This window comes from Paracoccidioides brasiliensis, assembly GCF_000150735.1.
Source record: "Paracoccidioides brasiliensis Pb18 unplaced genomic scaffold supercont2.7, whole genome shotgun sequence".
NCBI classification, from domain to species: domain Eukaryota; kingdom Fungi; phylum Ascomycota; class Eurotiomycetes; order Onygenales; family Ajellomycetaceae; genus Paracoccidioides; species Paracoccidioides brasiliensis.
In genome coordinates this window covers 578,344-593,180 of record NW_011371364.1, presented here as the reverse complement: position 1 = coordinate 593,180, position 14,837 = coordinate 578,344, and the positions used below count along the sequence as shown (strand labels likewise).

The following is a 14,837-nucleotide window of genomic DNA, read 5'->3' as shown; positions in this document are numbered from 1 at the left end:
GAAGTTACAATAATCCCATCTCATTCCAATCCATTCCCGCTCGTTCGCCATTCGCATTGGTCACTCCCCTCTCTGAGTTTCCCCATCCCCACATATCTCAATAAATCCCAGTCCCCTCCCCCAAATTTCCGCATAGAAATCCCTTTCCATCTCCCAAACCAGAATTCCCCAGTTCTAGTCCCAAAAATCCCACGCCGAAGGAAAGGAAAAATGACCGACGTCACGAATCAAAGGGTTCACATCGTAGGGTAAATAGGAGAAAAGGTCACTGGTTGTTCCTCCACGAGCCCAAGCCCTGGTATTCATCGTTATGTTTATCATTAGCGAACGGCAACTCCGCACTTTCTCCCCAACTCCCCTCCCCTGCTTTCTCACCCCCGGGCCTCTACACGGGGTACAACATTCCGTCCCCATATTTCCATCCGCCAACGGCAAAACTGGTTGACGTTGGGCACATGTACAGGGCAATAGGGATGGTGATCAAATAAGGGTGAAAAAAGGGGGAAACGGGGAGAGAAAGTTTTATAAATGAAAGTCGCCTCTATCAACCCGGGGTCCTTCTTGTCTTAATCGCTACTGCTACACCCGCGACACCCACAGCTAACACACTGGATGATTTGGTCCTCTTTAAGCTGGGCTTTGGGTACGCGACAAATGCAGGTGGCGTTGAAGTTTGTTTCTTTGGTTTGGATGCAGCGAAGGCAGCAGAGCTGGATGCGTGGGTGGGTGGGTTAGCTTGTGCAGTTCCATTTTGTGAGGAATGGGAATGAGAGAAGGACGATGGGTGAAGGTGAAGTATGTATAGGGGTAGTACATGCCTTTTCGTAACCCTGTTTCTTCCACTTGGCAATGAGGAGGGCGTCTGCGTAGTTATTTTTCAACAGCCAGTCATACAGCTGCTTGGATATGGCTTCCTTTTCGTAGTAGAGGTCGTAGATGTAACGAGATCCTGAGATGAGAGATCATATTCATTAGCTTTTTGTTTCTTGCAATATTTTTACAGTTTTCTAACATTTGCTGCCCGTATACGCGTGTTCATATTTATGATAGTTGTTATACTGGGTTTAAGGAGGTTAAACATACGTGCATGACTGATCTGAAATATCGGCCAGTGGACCTCGTGTCTCTTCTTGCCCTCGTGCGAGGCATTTTCTGCATCTTTCATTTTGTTGCTGAACTCGAGAAGGGTGTCTTCGATGTCAGCGAAGCCGTCTGGAGGTGGTTTGCGGTTCCGTGAGGCGCGGATGGGAGGCATGGTGGGTGGCGGAGCTTCGTCGTGGGAGGCGGACGAATTCAGAAAGTTGATAAGCTCCTTTTCCTAATGGGAGCCTCCTGTTGCTGGTGAAATGAGCGGATACGGAGGAGGTTGATCGATCTGTGTTGCCAGTTATTTACTTCTTCCAAAGCGTAAAGGCCGCCGGACGAGACGAGGTAAAATATTTGGATCTTTTTGCCACTTCTCACCGTCTATGGCACTTGTCGCTGCAACCTCCGTAAAACAAAGAATCCAAGCAGCTTCAGCAGTTTCGGATATTTTATCAACGGAGTATACGACCACTATTATTTCCAGTCTTCCCAACCCAAGCTAGTTTCCAAAATTTACTATAGCCGTTCCCTTAAATCGATCTACCCATTGCGATTCTGGAAAGAAAAGAAATATCAATATACATACATACATACAATGGATTCCCAAATCGATGTCTCTAAACTCAACGAAGCGGACCGGAGGGAGGTGCAGCAATTCGTCGCGAACGAGGCGCAAAAGGCTACTATCCAGTCAAGTAATGCCTAATTTCCTTGCATCCATTTTTGCCCTCACTCCTTCATCCACACGCATATATTTCCACGGCCAGATATAAACAATAAACATATCCTAACTCCATTTCTTTTGAACAGACGTCCACCAACTGGCTGATATGTGCTGGAAGAAATGTATCACAGGCAGAGTGTCCGGAGGAACCCTTGACCGTAGCGAGGAGTCATGTGCTCAGAACTGCGTTGATCGATGGATTGACACCAGCAATGCCGTGCTGAAGCATCTGGAGACGTTGAGGGGCAGCCATTAGGAGAGGTCATTGTGTGTATGGACTTTGTTGGTCTATTGTGGTTTCCTCGGGTGGAAATGCGTCCGGACTTTTGATGGATGGACTATATATGCTGGATTGTACGACTGCGAGGGCGGAAGGCTGAGGAGGCGGGAGAAGAATGGAAGCTGGAGGGGGGAGGACAGGCCTTGGGAAGTCGACGGGCGAAGGTATTTTTTTTCCTTTTCCTTTTCCTTCCTTTCTTTCTTTTCTTTCTTGCATTGTACGATGCTGAATATGCATGTGGGATCTGCCTGGTCTACTTTCTTAAACATGTTAAAAGTTTAGCTGGTTATGGATAGTGTTTATATTTAAATGTTGATACAGATAAATAACCATTCATTGAATATTCCACTCTATTGATCCAATCGGGCGACAGACGAGTTCTACATGTAGTCGTTTCTATTCGAGAGGAACTCCTTATATGATTATAAAACAGAACAGAAAACATGGGGTTTTATTCACGTCTCAAGTGACCGTAGCATTTCAATATAACTAAAACAGCCATTGAGTAATTTTTAATAAATTAAAAGGAAATTTCAACAGACAAACATCCATGAACTCAGAGAAAAAGAGGAAAATAACCCGCTTTAAACAATCGCCAACTTCGTCGCCGCAATATCAAGAGCATCGACATCTGGGGTTAATCTCGCAAACGCTTTTTTCGAACCGTCAGGTCTACACAAAAATGAACCAATTAGAAACTCAGAAAGCCCACCGCAAATCAGAGGAAATCCTCCTTCGTCTTGAGCGTCGAACAACATACCTGATGAGGGTGTTAATCTTGACGGTATCGACATCATAAAGCGTCTTGAGCGCCTGCTTAATTTGTCTCTTGTTGGCCTTCACATCGACGATGAATACCAGGGTGTTGTTCTCCTCAATCTTCTTCATGGCGCTCTCAGTGTTCAAGGGATGGATGATGATCTTGTGTTGGTCGAGGCGGGTTTCATGAGGAATTGACTTGCGGGGGTATTTGGGCGACCGCGAGAGCTGGAGGGTCTTTGGTCGATGGAAGGTGGTTGATGTCCGGATCTTGCGAACTTTGTGCGCGTGAACCTGTTGCATACCCAGTCTCAGTACATGTCGTGTTGCCTTTTCGTCGTGATATTGTCCCAATTGGCTCGTATATCCCGGCATCGTGGCAAAAAAAAGAGAAGGGATTATTTTTCAACGTACACCCTTAAGCACCGCCTTCGCAGCAGCACCAGCTTTGGCGCTGGGCTTTGCGGCTATAGTTTTCGACAAGAACCGTCAGCATATCTCGTTGACCAGAAATGAAATTGATTCCAACATATCCCCGAGGTTCATTATCTCCCTCTTTCCCCTCTTTCTTCCGACTGTCGAAAGAAGCTCTCATTGACATAGATCGTGTGTGTATTTGCTTGCTCCCCGCAACCCTCCATTCCCCTTCCTTAACGCAGGCTCAAAAAGTCCACACAAACAAAAGCAACACGGGTGACATATCCTCACCTTTCTTAGTATCCGACTTGGGTCCCATAGCTGTCGATTGGCTGCGTTGGCTGGTGGTTATCGTTGTCGTCGTGGGTGGGTTCGATCTTCTGCTCTCTTGGGTTTGTCGAACTCTCGCTAAGTTTGAAAACCCGAGATTGTGTGCGTCACGTGATGGGTCTGTTCGCAGTGGGCGCCATTCCCAAAACAGACACCGTCTCAATCTATCCCCAAACCCATCTCAATAACTGTTGCGATGTATCTCCATTGTACACAAGTTTGGAACAGGCGAAAGAGTTCATTGCTAGTCAGAGACTAGTGCAATTACCTACACCATGTCTCGTCTGTAGCAATGCCGAAGGACCCAGATCCTTAAATCTGATGTCCCAACGTACCGCAATTCTTTTGCTTCCCGGAATACCATGACAATATGACAATAAACTCCCCCCGTCGCAAAACTAAAACCAAAACCAAAAGGAGAACCCCCGGTTCATTTTCTCATGGCCGCCCACCAACCGCCAGTAGCAAACCCGCTGCCTCCCTCTCTGCCAAGGCCACGCGAACCCTAATCCGCTCCCACCACCAGTTGCATAAAGCCCGCGCCCGCGCCCTCGCAGAGAATAACGAGGCTCTTGTCCAGGACCTGGACAGGCAAATTGCTTCCCTTGGTGGACTCGAGAGCTATCAGCTGGCTAGCAAGAAGGGCCAGTCAAAGGAGCGCGGTGGGGATTCGAGTAAAGTACTTGTGGAGTGGTTAACCCCCGTGTTGCGGACGCTGAAGAAGAGTGGTGACTCGAAAGATAGGTGGAGTAAGTTACGGCTACTCGAAGTAGGCGCGCTGAGTACTGTGAACGCCTGCTCGTGCGTTGGGACGCTAGATGTGACACGGATCGATCTGCATTCGCGGGAGAAGGGGATCCTGCAGCAAGATTTCATGCAACGACCGTTGCCCGTCTGCGAAAACGAGAAGTTTCATATCATTAGCCTATCGCTTGTGTTGAACTATGTCTCAGATCCAGCAGGGAGGGGGGAGATGCTTAAGCGGACTACGACGTTTTTGGCGCCGTTTATGGGAATTGGTAAAGGGATTGCAGCTGGAGATGCATCGTCGGTATCCGGGGGAGAGACTGCGGGTGAGATGCTATTTCATAATAGCTCCTTTGCGCCTTGCCTATTCCTTGTCTTGCCGGCGGCATGTGTGCTGAATTCACGCTACTTTACTGAAGAGCGCCTGCTGGCTATCATGTCAAGCCTGGGATATCAGATGACGCAAAGGAAGTTGACGTCAAAGCTTATATTTTATCTTTGGGAATATAGTCCCCGAGATGAAGAAGGGATGAAAGACGAAGTTATGGTGTTCAGGAAAGAAATGCTTAACCCAGGTCGGAACAGGAATAATTTTACTGTTACGCTCTGCTAATAAACATTGACGATTGTGAGAGGGTGATGAATTAAGAATTCAAGGTCTATGTGCTGCCGATGGAGTGAGAACATGGAGAAGAAACTCTAGCGGCTTCTTGGAAACACTTAAGAAACAAGATTTGACCTCCATTACTTAATCTTTTATGGGGTCTATCTTATATTATCATACCCTTCCACAGCCCGTCTCGGCCGCTGTTCAAATAAAAGAGCGTTAAAAGTGATCAATACATTAAAGATAAAAACACACCTCGCAGCTGACGCCCAAATTAATAACTCTCCTCAACCCATTTGTCCATCATACACATCTCATTGACCATCCCAATGAGCCACAAGCTCCGTAAAACAGGAGAGTGCGCTCTCATTGCTGCCACTACTCCCCAACCTCACCAGCCCTGCCCTCTCTCTTATCCATCCCGTAGCATTCACACATACTCCACTACCGTACACGTACGTCCACTGACCCTTGTCATTTCAACCCAATATTCTCCTTAGGAATAAATGCCCACGCCGTGCCCACAACCGCCATAATAGAACAAACAATCAACAACAACCAATCCACAACCCGCTCCTGAAAACTAATCCTGGATCCAAAAATCTTCATATAAAAAGCAATAGGAAGGATGATGCAGATGGTGATACACAGGCTTGCACCGATAAGGGCCATGATGCGGTCGAAGTACGGAAAGACAATGGCGATGTAGGTGATGAGGACGATTGTGGCGATGCGGGCTGTGACTTGGACAGTGGTGCGGATAAGGTGGGTTGGCTCCTTTCTCGCATTCCTCGCTTTCTTCTGAGGGTGTTGGCTGCGGGAGGGGGTATTGTGGAGGCCGCAGAGTGATTCGACTGTGCTGACCAGTGGACGGCAGCTGGAATGGAAAAGGTCAGTTAGATCGCGTTAGTCGGGGTTGGAAAGGAGCGCGGGGGGGGGGGGGGGGGGGGGGGCATTTTTAGTATATATATAGTTTACCTGAGGGGTATCTTCGTCAATGGAATGATGGCGATGAATACGACAATGCAAATTGACAACCAGTTAGGGTATCGGCTGTGAGGATGTTATGTGAACTTTAGTCGGTAACATCGGGACCAAACATGAGCCAACCGGCTGTCGCCATGGCCAGGTCCAGGAAAAGCTAATAGAGGGTATGGTTTAGCGTATTCTGGAAAATTGAGAGCTGATTTAAGGGTTCAAATGCATGGCTACTACTCACTGTGAAGATGTAAGTTATCCAAAGGCTCTCTCCGTACTTGCGGGGATGTCTCATGTCTTTATAGATGTTTGGGAAGACGCTGTGGCCGCCCCAGGGACCTGGCAGTAAAGGACTCATGTTTAGCGTAACAATGTTAAAGACAGCGTAATCGAAGTGGCTAGACTCACACATAATCAGTCCAAAGGAAAGCGGGACGGCACCCCAGTTCCCAGGGAGGAGGGATGTCGGGGCAGGATCACGGAGGGAGCCTGGAGAGTCCGGCTTGATAATACCATCGACGAAAATAATCAGAACAACTGTTTACGAACTGTTAGCCACATTGTTGTTATTTCGAGATGGGTATTCCTTAACTTACTAGAAGTACAGCAAAAAATGCCCAAAATGCTCGACAGGCTCAGAAGTCGCAGGGGCACGAAGTTCAGCGGGATTAAAATCGCGCCGCATATCAGTTTCCAACGAAGGGCCCCTAGTCCCGGAATCAAAGCGTCAATGCTATCTGCAAAGAGCACAACCAAAGCCACACATGCACCCATCAGTTCCAAGGAGAAGAGCAGGCTGGTGATGATACGAGCCTGGGGCCCAAAGCTGATATATGCCAGATCAGCATAGGTGACGAGGGTAGGATCTACATCCATGCACTTTGCGAGGATTTTGGCCGTATATGCAGTAGCCACTGCCGAGAAGAGAAGCAGAGGAATCCCGATGGCCCATCCGGCATATTTGAGGCCGAGGGGTAAGCTAAGCAGGCCTATTCCGATCAGGACATTGACGGAGTTGAGTATGGTCTGGGCAACGGTGGATTGGCCGACAATAATGGTTTCTTTGGAGCCATCTCGGTGCTGGATGCGCTTGACGACGAGGGGTTCCCGATCAGCGTCAGCGTCTATGATGTCGGTATTGGTTTCGATAAAGTGGTGCTCTCTGTGCAGTTGGGCGGCGTGTAGTCGGGTCGACTCGCTGATTCTAGTCGAACTTGCTGTTCCATACGATGCGTCGTAGCTTCTTCCCAGGAGTGGTGTTGTGCGCACAGATGCGTCAAATCCACCGTCCAGGTGAGGTCGCCTGTGCTCCGTTCCCTCTCTAGTTCCGTAATTATGAGAGTTTGCAACATCGTCATCATCGCAGAGTGATTCTGGCACGTGCTCTCCTGAAGCAGAGGGCCGACCCAAAAGAGGTCTGGTTTCATCTACGGGCAAATCACGGCCACGTTCCTCGTCATCAGGCAAGGCCAAGAAGAACGATGGTCGACGGGGAGTAACCTCCGGGAATTGGGCCGCTCTCTGCCATGACCGGGCGAAGTTGTCCAAGCTATTAAGAGGTCCAGCGACCGATTGCCTCCTTGAGGATATGTCAGACGGCCTACAACTCATGTCAGCAATGTTGCCTGTAAACCTGGGACAACGCGAACGGATACCATCAAGAGCAAAAACGAAATGAACGTACCACCGTCTTCGTAAATCATTATCGTCAGCTCCATGGTGGGGGAGGTGGTGTTCATGTTGTGTGATGTTCAGAGGATTCGAGGATGCGGAGGGTGATGATGGTCGGGAGCCTGAGGGCGAGGCATCTCTAGAGCCCCGGAATTTCATGGTTGAGCTGGGCTGTCCTCTCTCTACCGCTCCAGATAGCCTTTCTGACGTATCCACAGCACTTCGGAAGGGAATTTTGGATAGGATATGGAAACGAACGAACGTATCGGTTTAAAATGGAATGCGACGCCTCGTTCCAAGGACAAAGCCTCCCAGAGAAACGCAGAAGGGGTATTTAGAAAGCAAGAGAGAAAAGAAACATCCCCAAACACAAGAAGACCCCTGACTGACAGATATGGGTATATCTAAACAAAAGAATCACAAACTATTTCTCGACGTGGTGGTGGAGCTATATTAAGGCCGCCAACCCCAGTAGTCACCACTCAAACCCGTCTATCAAGCGAACTCCACAGGTGGCGATAACCCATGCAATATATATATATATATATATATTGTGGGATGAATAGACTAGAAGAATAGGGCTGGTGTCGGCTAAAGGTGGAGATAATTAGGGTTGTTGAACATGTCTGTATATCTTGCTGAGGATTTGGATTCAAGGGGATTTCGGAGTAGAGATCCGCATCTGCATCCGCAGCTGGCTGCCCCCGTCGAAAGAGCGGCGGTCGGGGCAATTTAAGATTCTGGAGCGCCCGTATATCCATCCGTCCCTGCGAACAAGGACCATGGTTCCAGGGCAGACCGTGGGGAGGGAGGGAATTGCTTAATATGTCACATGGCTCCCTTCAACAAACTGCGCAGGGAATCCAAACCCGGTTCTCAGGAACCTGGTGAATTGATTGTGTCAGACCCAGGGTTTCCCGTTGCCCTGTTCGAGCTGGCTGCAAGTTCTGGCAATCGGGCACGGAGTAACTAGTTATCTGATTTAGATCCACAAGTTAGTAGTTACAATGAACCGTTCTGCCAAAACTACGGTGTTGGTTGACAGATTGACCCGTGCACAAGTTACTGATCCAAGTTTGACTGCGGCTGCACAGACACATACAATCTAATCTGCAAAAGACTCAACCCGCCGATTCCCTCTAATAACTAAATACAGGATGCTCCGTAGTCCTCCGAATATTCCATGGAGTTCCCCCCAAGCACAGGGGGGAAAGTAAAGACACTGCAAGAAATGAAGAAAATGCAAAGAAGAGGAAGAGAAACAACAGAAAGGGAGCGAGTCGCCACAACGATGCACTTCAACCAGTTCTTATGTAAACCGTCTAAGCCACCATCCAACAAGAATTCCCTGTCTTGAACCACTCCAAGTCTCCAAGATGCGTATGTGTATATCTCATATATCTACTCAAGCTTCTCAACAACACAAGCAGTTCCATATGCACACACCTGCAAAAACCCACCCAGATCACTCGTATCAAACCGGAGCGCGATAATCGCATTGCCGCCCTTGTGAAGGCACTCACCCACCATGCGACCAACCGATTCGTTGCGCGCCCGGTACAGCATCGTTGTGAACATGGGTAGCTCGCCGCCAGCAATGGATTTCAACACCATGCCCATGCTCGCGGCCCAGTTGCGCGATTGCACCGTCAAGCCATACACGGCGCCCAGGACGTGGACTACGCGATATCCCGGGAGGTCGTTCATGGTTGTTGTGATGACGCCGTCGCTGTCGGTGAAGGAGGAGACGTCGAGGCCATGTAGGCAGGTCTGAGCTGCTGAGGCTGCGGCTGCGGCTGGGGTGTCTGGTGTCATGGCTATGGTGACTGGTGGGGGTATAGTTTGGTATTTGATTTTGATGCCCGTGTGCCTGCAGGGAAGAGGCATAGATGTATGTCGATATGTAGGTATATGCAGCTCCGCTATCGATCAGGCGGCCAACGAGGGTTTGGAGTCGCGAGAGATGGTTTTCATGGACTTCTTGCTGTGATAGCGATTTTCTTCAGGCAATAGAGTCTACAAAGTTCCGTGGAAACCGTGAAGCTATATATACACCAACGTCTGTTCCTCCAGAGACGCGGACAGGCTTACCGTAGGGTTGAGAAACCTAACTCGGTTCAGGAAACAATTCGTATTCCTCCTCACGAGAGCTAGTAAATATGTTGTTAGTTTCTGCTCCACCCGGAGAACATATCTCCGTGGATAAATATGCTAACGAATATGCCTTGCTGCTGCTGGTCTCTCTGTCTGCACTGTACTTTCAATCTTGGACCCGATCGCATTCAATTGATGGATGGCAATCAGGAGACTATGTATACTGAGGAGAGCGGGGGGGGGGGGGGGGGGGGGGTTCTTCACATCGAATCATATCAGCCAGACAACTGATCGATCCGAAGCAGATTTTGCCAAGAAATTTGAGAACAAGGAGTAGTGATCTGAAATGACGGACTGTCAAGAGGAGCAAAGCAGTCAAAGTCAGCAGTCAAAGTCAGCTGTGTTGTTGATATCGATACCAGCGATTCAGGCTGGTCCTCAACGCGAGGATGATGATGATGATGATGATGATTAGTTAACCGGTGCTGCCTCCCCTTCAACACACACGCCATTTAATAACAACTAGACCCAATAAATTGCCCCGCGCCCTTTTCACCTGGATGTGCTCCGTAGTAATAGTATTATTAGAAAAGAAAAGAACGAAATGCGAGTCCGCTGTGGCGCATCCAGTCGTGGAATGGACACTGAACATCCTGCTTATGTCATCGCTCCTTCAGCCCACCTCGACAACCCCCCACACAATAACAACCCGTCCGCTGAGAAAATTGTTCCCACCTCTCTATCTCCTCAGTCTGAGGCAAGGTGACCGGCTCCAAGGTGAGTCCTTTCTCACCCCTATACAAGTATATATTTTCACGTCTGCATCTATCTGCCGTTGGAATTGTGGCTTATATCGTCGAAATTCTAGTTTGATACTTAGATCACCCCAAACCGCCCCCCCTCCGGTCGCACATCCACCGTCGCCCACCATGAGCGCGGTTCAGGCGAACGATGCGGAGAAGAACATCGAGATATGGAAGGTGAAAAAACTGATTAAACGTCTCGAGGCTGCTCGTGGGAACGGGACGTCCATGATTTCCCTGATTATCCGTGAGTTGCAGATCTTGCCTCTTGTCTATTTTTTTTTTCTTTCTTTCCATCCCCTTCCCACGGACAAGAAGTCCCTCCTAAGACTGACTCAATGTTTCTGCCTTGCAGCGCCCAAGGATCAGGTCTCACGGGCAGCCAAGATGTTGGCTGAAGAATTCGTATGCTGCCAGTTCCATTCCCCAGGAGTTGGATGGAAAAGGTAAATACTTACGGTAACATCGTTCATATAGGGTACGGCATCCAATATCAAGTCGCGTGTCAACCGTCTCTCCGTCCTGTCCGCTATCACCTCCACCCAACAGCGCCTCAAGCTCTACACAAAAGTCCCCCCAAATGGACTTGTCATTTACTGTGGTGAAATCATCACGTCCGAGGGAAAGGAACGCAAGATTAACATCGACTTCGAACCGTTCAAGCCCATCAATACCTCCCTCTACCTTTGTGACAACAAGTTCCACACCGAGGCCCTAAGCGAACTACTCGAGTCAGACCAGAAATTCGGGTTCATCATCATGGACGGCAATGGCGCCCTTTTTGGAACCCTCAGCGGAAACACAAGGGACGTCGTCCATAAATTCTCCGTCGATTTGCCCAAGAAGCACGGTCGTGGTGGTCAGTCTGCCTTGCGTTTTGCGCGTCTTCGAGAAGAAAAGCGCCACAACTACGTCCGTAAAGTTGCCGAGCTTGCTGTGCAGAATTTCATCACCAATGACAAAGTCAACGTTGCCGGCATCATCCTTGCTGGATCTGCGGATTTCAAAAATGACCTTAACCAGTCCGACATGTTTGATAACCGCCTTCAATCCAAGGTTATCAAGGTCGTCGATGTTTCTTATGGTGGTGAGAATGGCTTCAACCAAGCTATTGAGCTTGCCTCAGAGACTCTCGGAAATGTCAAGTTTATCCAAGAGAAGAAACTCATCGGCAAATACTTCGAGGAGATCAGCCAGGACAGCGGCAGGGTCTGTTACGGTGTGGAAGACACCCTCAAGGCCTTGGAGCTGGGTGCTGCAGAGACATTGATCGTTTTCGAAAATCTGGACATCACCCGGTGGGTTCTCAAAGCATCCACTGGCGAACAGGTTATTCTGCACACCACCAAGGCCCAGGAAGCCAGCCGGGAATTGTTCATGGATAAGGAAACAGGCCAGGAGATGGAAATTGTCGAGCAAGCCTCCTTCCTCGAGTGGCTAGCCGAGCACTACAAAGATTTCGGTGCAACGCTGGAGTTTGTTTCCGATCGATCCAGCGAAGGAAACCAGTTCGTCAAGGGCTTTGGCGGCATTGGAGCTGTTCTCCGCTACAAAGTTAACTTCGAGCAACTTGCTGATTATGAATCCGAGGACGAATTTTACGACGGTACGCATTTTTTTCGTTTTTTCTTTTTTTCGTTTCCTTTTTTATTTATGATTTTTCTCGAGAAATTAAACTAATTTATATTCGCTCCGTGTCTCAACAGATTGACGGTTTGGTGACCTCGCGGAGAGCGAGGATAACTGCCCAGAAATTCCTTCAACGGATGTTCTGACGGCTCGTCCCTTGAGTTCAGCTAAGAATGCCATTCAAGGAGGCTACCAGGTAGCCGTCATGCGGGCCTTAGGTCCGTCTGCTCAATGCAACACGAAGCTTCTCAGAGGTATGTCGTCAATGCTAAAGCCACTTTCTCCCTCTCATTCCCCTTTCTCTGCTCTTTGAACGTCCAATTAAATCTAATCAATCATTCTAGGGCCATCCAAGCTCCGAAATGTAGCTATGAGTAACTAAACAGTCTGCAAAATAAACAATAGAGGAGGCCGTTTGTTATCAAAACCCGCTGGATTACCGAGCGAAAAAATGGCCCGAGGGAGGCGTGTAGTCCTTTTTTTTTTTTTTTTTTTTTCCCTTTTTTCTTCTTCTTTCAATCATCCAATGCTGTAATCGATACTTCATCTCCATTCACAGCAAATTATGTGCCAATGGCCAGAGTGACTACCGGCCGGGCTAGTTCACTGGGAGGGAATGGAGGTTTCCAGATATTTATCGGTTCTAAATTGTCTCTTATCTTTACGTCTGTCTTCCCGCAGTTTATTATGCATTATTATAGTTGTTTGTCCCTTCTTCATGCTTAAACCTTCATTCGCTGAACACCAATCGCTCTCTCTGGTAGGCATGTACTGGTGATTGATACCTCTCTGAAAAATATATCAAGGAGCAGCAAAAACCCCTCCAAAATCCAGTCATTCAAACTCCTCGGAGGTAAATTTTTGTTCCATTTATGTGATGCAAGTTTTTTTTCTCGCTCTGTTTAGTTTCCTTCCCATGTTTGATGGATTGGGGACCCATTCAGCATCTGGGATTACAGTCGCATCCAGGGTGCTGTCGGTTCTGGTCAAAATACAACAAAAAGAGGAACCCCAACTATAGCTATATGCAATCATTCATTCAGTTTCACCCATTCACGATTAAACTACTTGCAGTAGTCTATCTTGGCTGGGTATATCACTCATTCTCATTCTCGTTCTATTCCTCCCTCCCCTTTGCCGATTTCCTCTTCTCCCTTCCCGTCCCCTAACCGATCCCCCCAACTCCCCAAGTCCCTGCAACAGCTCGTCTTCCCATCCAACTCCCGCATAGTCCTCTCCACCACATCCTCCTCGTGCACGCCGCGAATCCTTTCACACTCAACGAAGAAAATATACTGCCACGGCCGAATCTGGCCAGGTCGAGGCATGATGCTGGTTAAATTGAGTCCGTAGCGGCGGAAGATTGTCAGCGCATCAACGAGGGCGCCGGGGATTTCATGCGCGATCATAAAGGAGATGAGGGTTTTTAGCTTTGGTGGTGTTGCGGTGCTTGCGCTGCTTGGCGTTGGTGGATAAAAATCCGCTTCTCCGCTCCTCGTGCACTCACTATTAATATTCCGCAGAATGAGGAAGCGTGTCGTGTTGCCTGCGCGGTCTTCGATGTTTGTGGCGAGGATGGATAGGTTGTGGTATGTGGCGGCGAAGGAACTGGCGATTGCGGCTTGTATGCCTTCGCCGCTACCGTTAACGTCACGTAGCGCACAGCCGGTATTTGCGACGATGCTTGCGGCTTTGGAGGTGGAGGGGGCATCTTGTCGCTCAACGCCGTGAAAGTGTTTGGAGAGGAAGCACTCGCATTGGCCCCAGGCTTGCGGGTGGGTGTAGAGTTTTGAAATGCGGGGGTAAATTCTTTCGGGGTGGGAGGCGTCTTTTTTGTTTTGGGAGATATTTTAGTTTTTAGTAATACAAAATGAATATTCTTAGATTCCTCGTCGCACATCGACGGGGCGTGATATAAATGCTGTATAGACATGGACGTACCTGAAGTAGCATCCTCCTTGCGGACAAGCAGACAATGGTGGACAGTTAGATAATACTCCCCGCACACGACGACGTCATTGTAGCGGCCATCGCGGTCGGCGAGGAGGTCTAGAGTCTGTACGACAGAGCCATTTGTGGAGTTCTCGAAAGGAATAACTGCGTAGTCAGCTTCGTTGGATTGGATTGCAGCAAATGCGTCTGCGAAGGAGGGTTTTGGGAGGAGGGTTGTAGCGGTTGTTGAGTTGGCGGACTGAGAGGGGGACGAAGCGGTGGGGAAGAGGTTTAGGACTGCCTGCTATTGATATTAATTTAAATTTTTTTTGAGGCGTCCTACGGAAGTTGGTATTGTAATTGGGATTGCATATATAAAAACTGCATCTTTATATCTGACCTGGTGGGAGAATGAAGCCAGCGGACCGAGAAACGTCACCCGCAGGCTTTTGGAGGGAGATAACATAGTGCGGGATGGTGCAGATACCCCGCGCAATTAAAACTCTGTATATATGATTTTCTCTTCGAGGGAATAAGAATTGAGTATTATTAAGAACTGAAAAGAACCCCTTTCTAGAGATCGCCAGAAGTTGCGATAGTTTAAATATTTTTCTTTGAAGATTGAATCAAGCCCGACCGCCGGAGAGATTGAAAATGTTCCCCGCAAATATATCACACGGCAAGAATTGTTTATTTATTGTATATGGCGTGGATTTATAACGAACTCACAACAACAACAACATCATCATCATCATCATCAAAAATTTGAGAAGATCGAAG

General features: G+C 48.4%; 8 protein-coding genes across 8 annotated transcripts; 3 read left to right on the top strand and 5 right to left on the bottom strand.

Moving 5' to 3' along the window:
* Nucleotides 1-544: 544 nt before the first annotated feature.
* Nucleotides 545-1,255, bottom strand: PADG_05885 (U2 snRNP complex subunit BUD31; the record flags this gene model as incomplete). The annotated part of the gene is made up of 3 exons (XM_010762949.1): nt 545-735; nt 815-949; nt 1,084-1,255. The coding sequence occupies 3 exons, from the start codon at nt 1,253-1,255 to the stop codon at nt 545-547; spliced, it is 498 nt and encodes a 165-aa protein (XP_010761251.1).
* Nucleotides 1,256-1,681: 426 nt separating this feature from the next.
* PADG_05884 (uncharacterized protein) lies at nt 1,682-2,066 on the top strand (the record flags this gene model as incomplete). The annotated part of the gene is made up of 2 exons (XM_010763154.1): nt 1,682-1,781; nt 1,897-2,066. 2 exons carry the CDS (start codon nt 1,682-1,684, stop codon nt 2,064-2,066), a joined length of 270 nt encoding a protein of 89 aa, XP_010761456.1.
* A 608-nt stretch (nt 2,067-2,674) lies between these two features.
* On the bottom strand, nt 2,675-3,224 carry PADG_05883 (60S ribosomal protein L25; the record flags this gene model as incomplete). The annotated part of the gene is made up of 2 exons (XM_010762948.1): nt 2,675-2,762; nt 2,851-3,224. The coding sequence occupies 2 exons, from the start codon at nt 3,222-3,224 to the stop codon at nt 2,675-2,677; spliced, it is 462 nt and encodes a 153-aa protein (XP_010761250.1).
* A 742-nt stretch (nt 3,225-3,966) lies between these two features.
* Nucleotides 3,967-4,956, top strand: PADG_05882 (25S rRNA (adenine2142-N1)-methyltransferase; the record flags this gene model as incomplete). The annotated part of the gene is made up of 1 exon (XM_010763153.1): nt 3,967-4,956. The coding sequence occupies one exon, from the start codon at nt 3,967-3,969 to the stop codon at nt 4,954-4,956; it is 990 nt and encodes a 329-aa protein (XP_010761455.1).
* Nucleotides 4,957-5,424: 468 nt separating this feature from the next.
* PADG_05881 (uncharacterized protein) lies at nt 5,425-7,758 on the bottom strand (the record flags this gene model as incomplete). The annotated part of the gene is made up of 7 exons (XM_010762947.1): nt 5,425-5,827; nt 5,970-6,003; nt 6,061-6,091; nt 6,170-6,267; nt 6,337-6,465; nt 6,525-7,528; nt 7,613-7,758. 7 exons carry the CDS (start codon nt 7,756-7,758, stop codon nt 5,425-5,427), a joined length of 1,845 nt encoding a protein of 614 aa, XP_010761249.1.
* Nucleotides 7,759-9,000: 1,242 nt separating this feature from the next.
* PADG_05880 (uncharacterized protein) lies at nt 9,001-9,414 on the bottom strand (the record flags this gene model as incomplete). The annotated part of the gene is made up of 1 exon (XM_010762946.1): nt 9,001-9,414. The coding sequence occupies one exon, from the start codon at nt 9,412-9,414 to the stop codon at nt 9,001-9,003; it is 414 nt and encodes a 137-aa protein (XP_010761248.1).
* Nucleotides 9,415-10,622: 1,208 nt separating this feature from the next.
* PADG_05879 (eukaryotic peptide chain release factor subunit 1) lies at nt 10,623-12,507 on the top strand (the record flags this gene model as incomplete). Its single annotated transcript, XM_010763152.1, has 5 exons — nt 10,623-10,743; nt 10,852-10,901; nt 10,974-12,102; nt 12,293-12,379; nt 12,470-12,507. The coding sequence occupies 5 exons, from the start codon at nt 10,623-10,625 to the stop codon at nt 12,505-12,507; spliced, it is 1,425 nt and encodes a 474-aa protein (XP_010761454.1).
* A 724-nt stretch (nt 12,508-13,231) lies between these two features.
* PADG_05878 (prephenate dehydratase PHA2) lies at nt 13,232-14,523 on the bottom strand (the record flags this gene model as incomplete). Its single annotated transcript, XM_010762945.1, has 3 exons — nt 13,232-13,953; nt 14,067-14,361; nt 14,458-14,523. 3 exons carry the CDS (start codon nt 14,521-14,523, stop codon nt 13,232-13,234), a joined length of 1,083 nt encoding a protein of 360 aa, XP_010761247.1.
* Nucleotides 14,524-14,837: the final 314 nt, after the last annotated feature.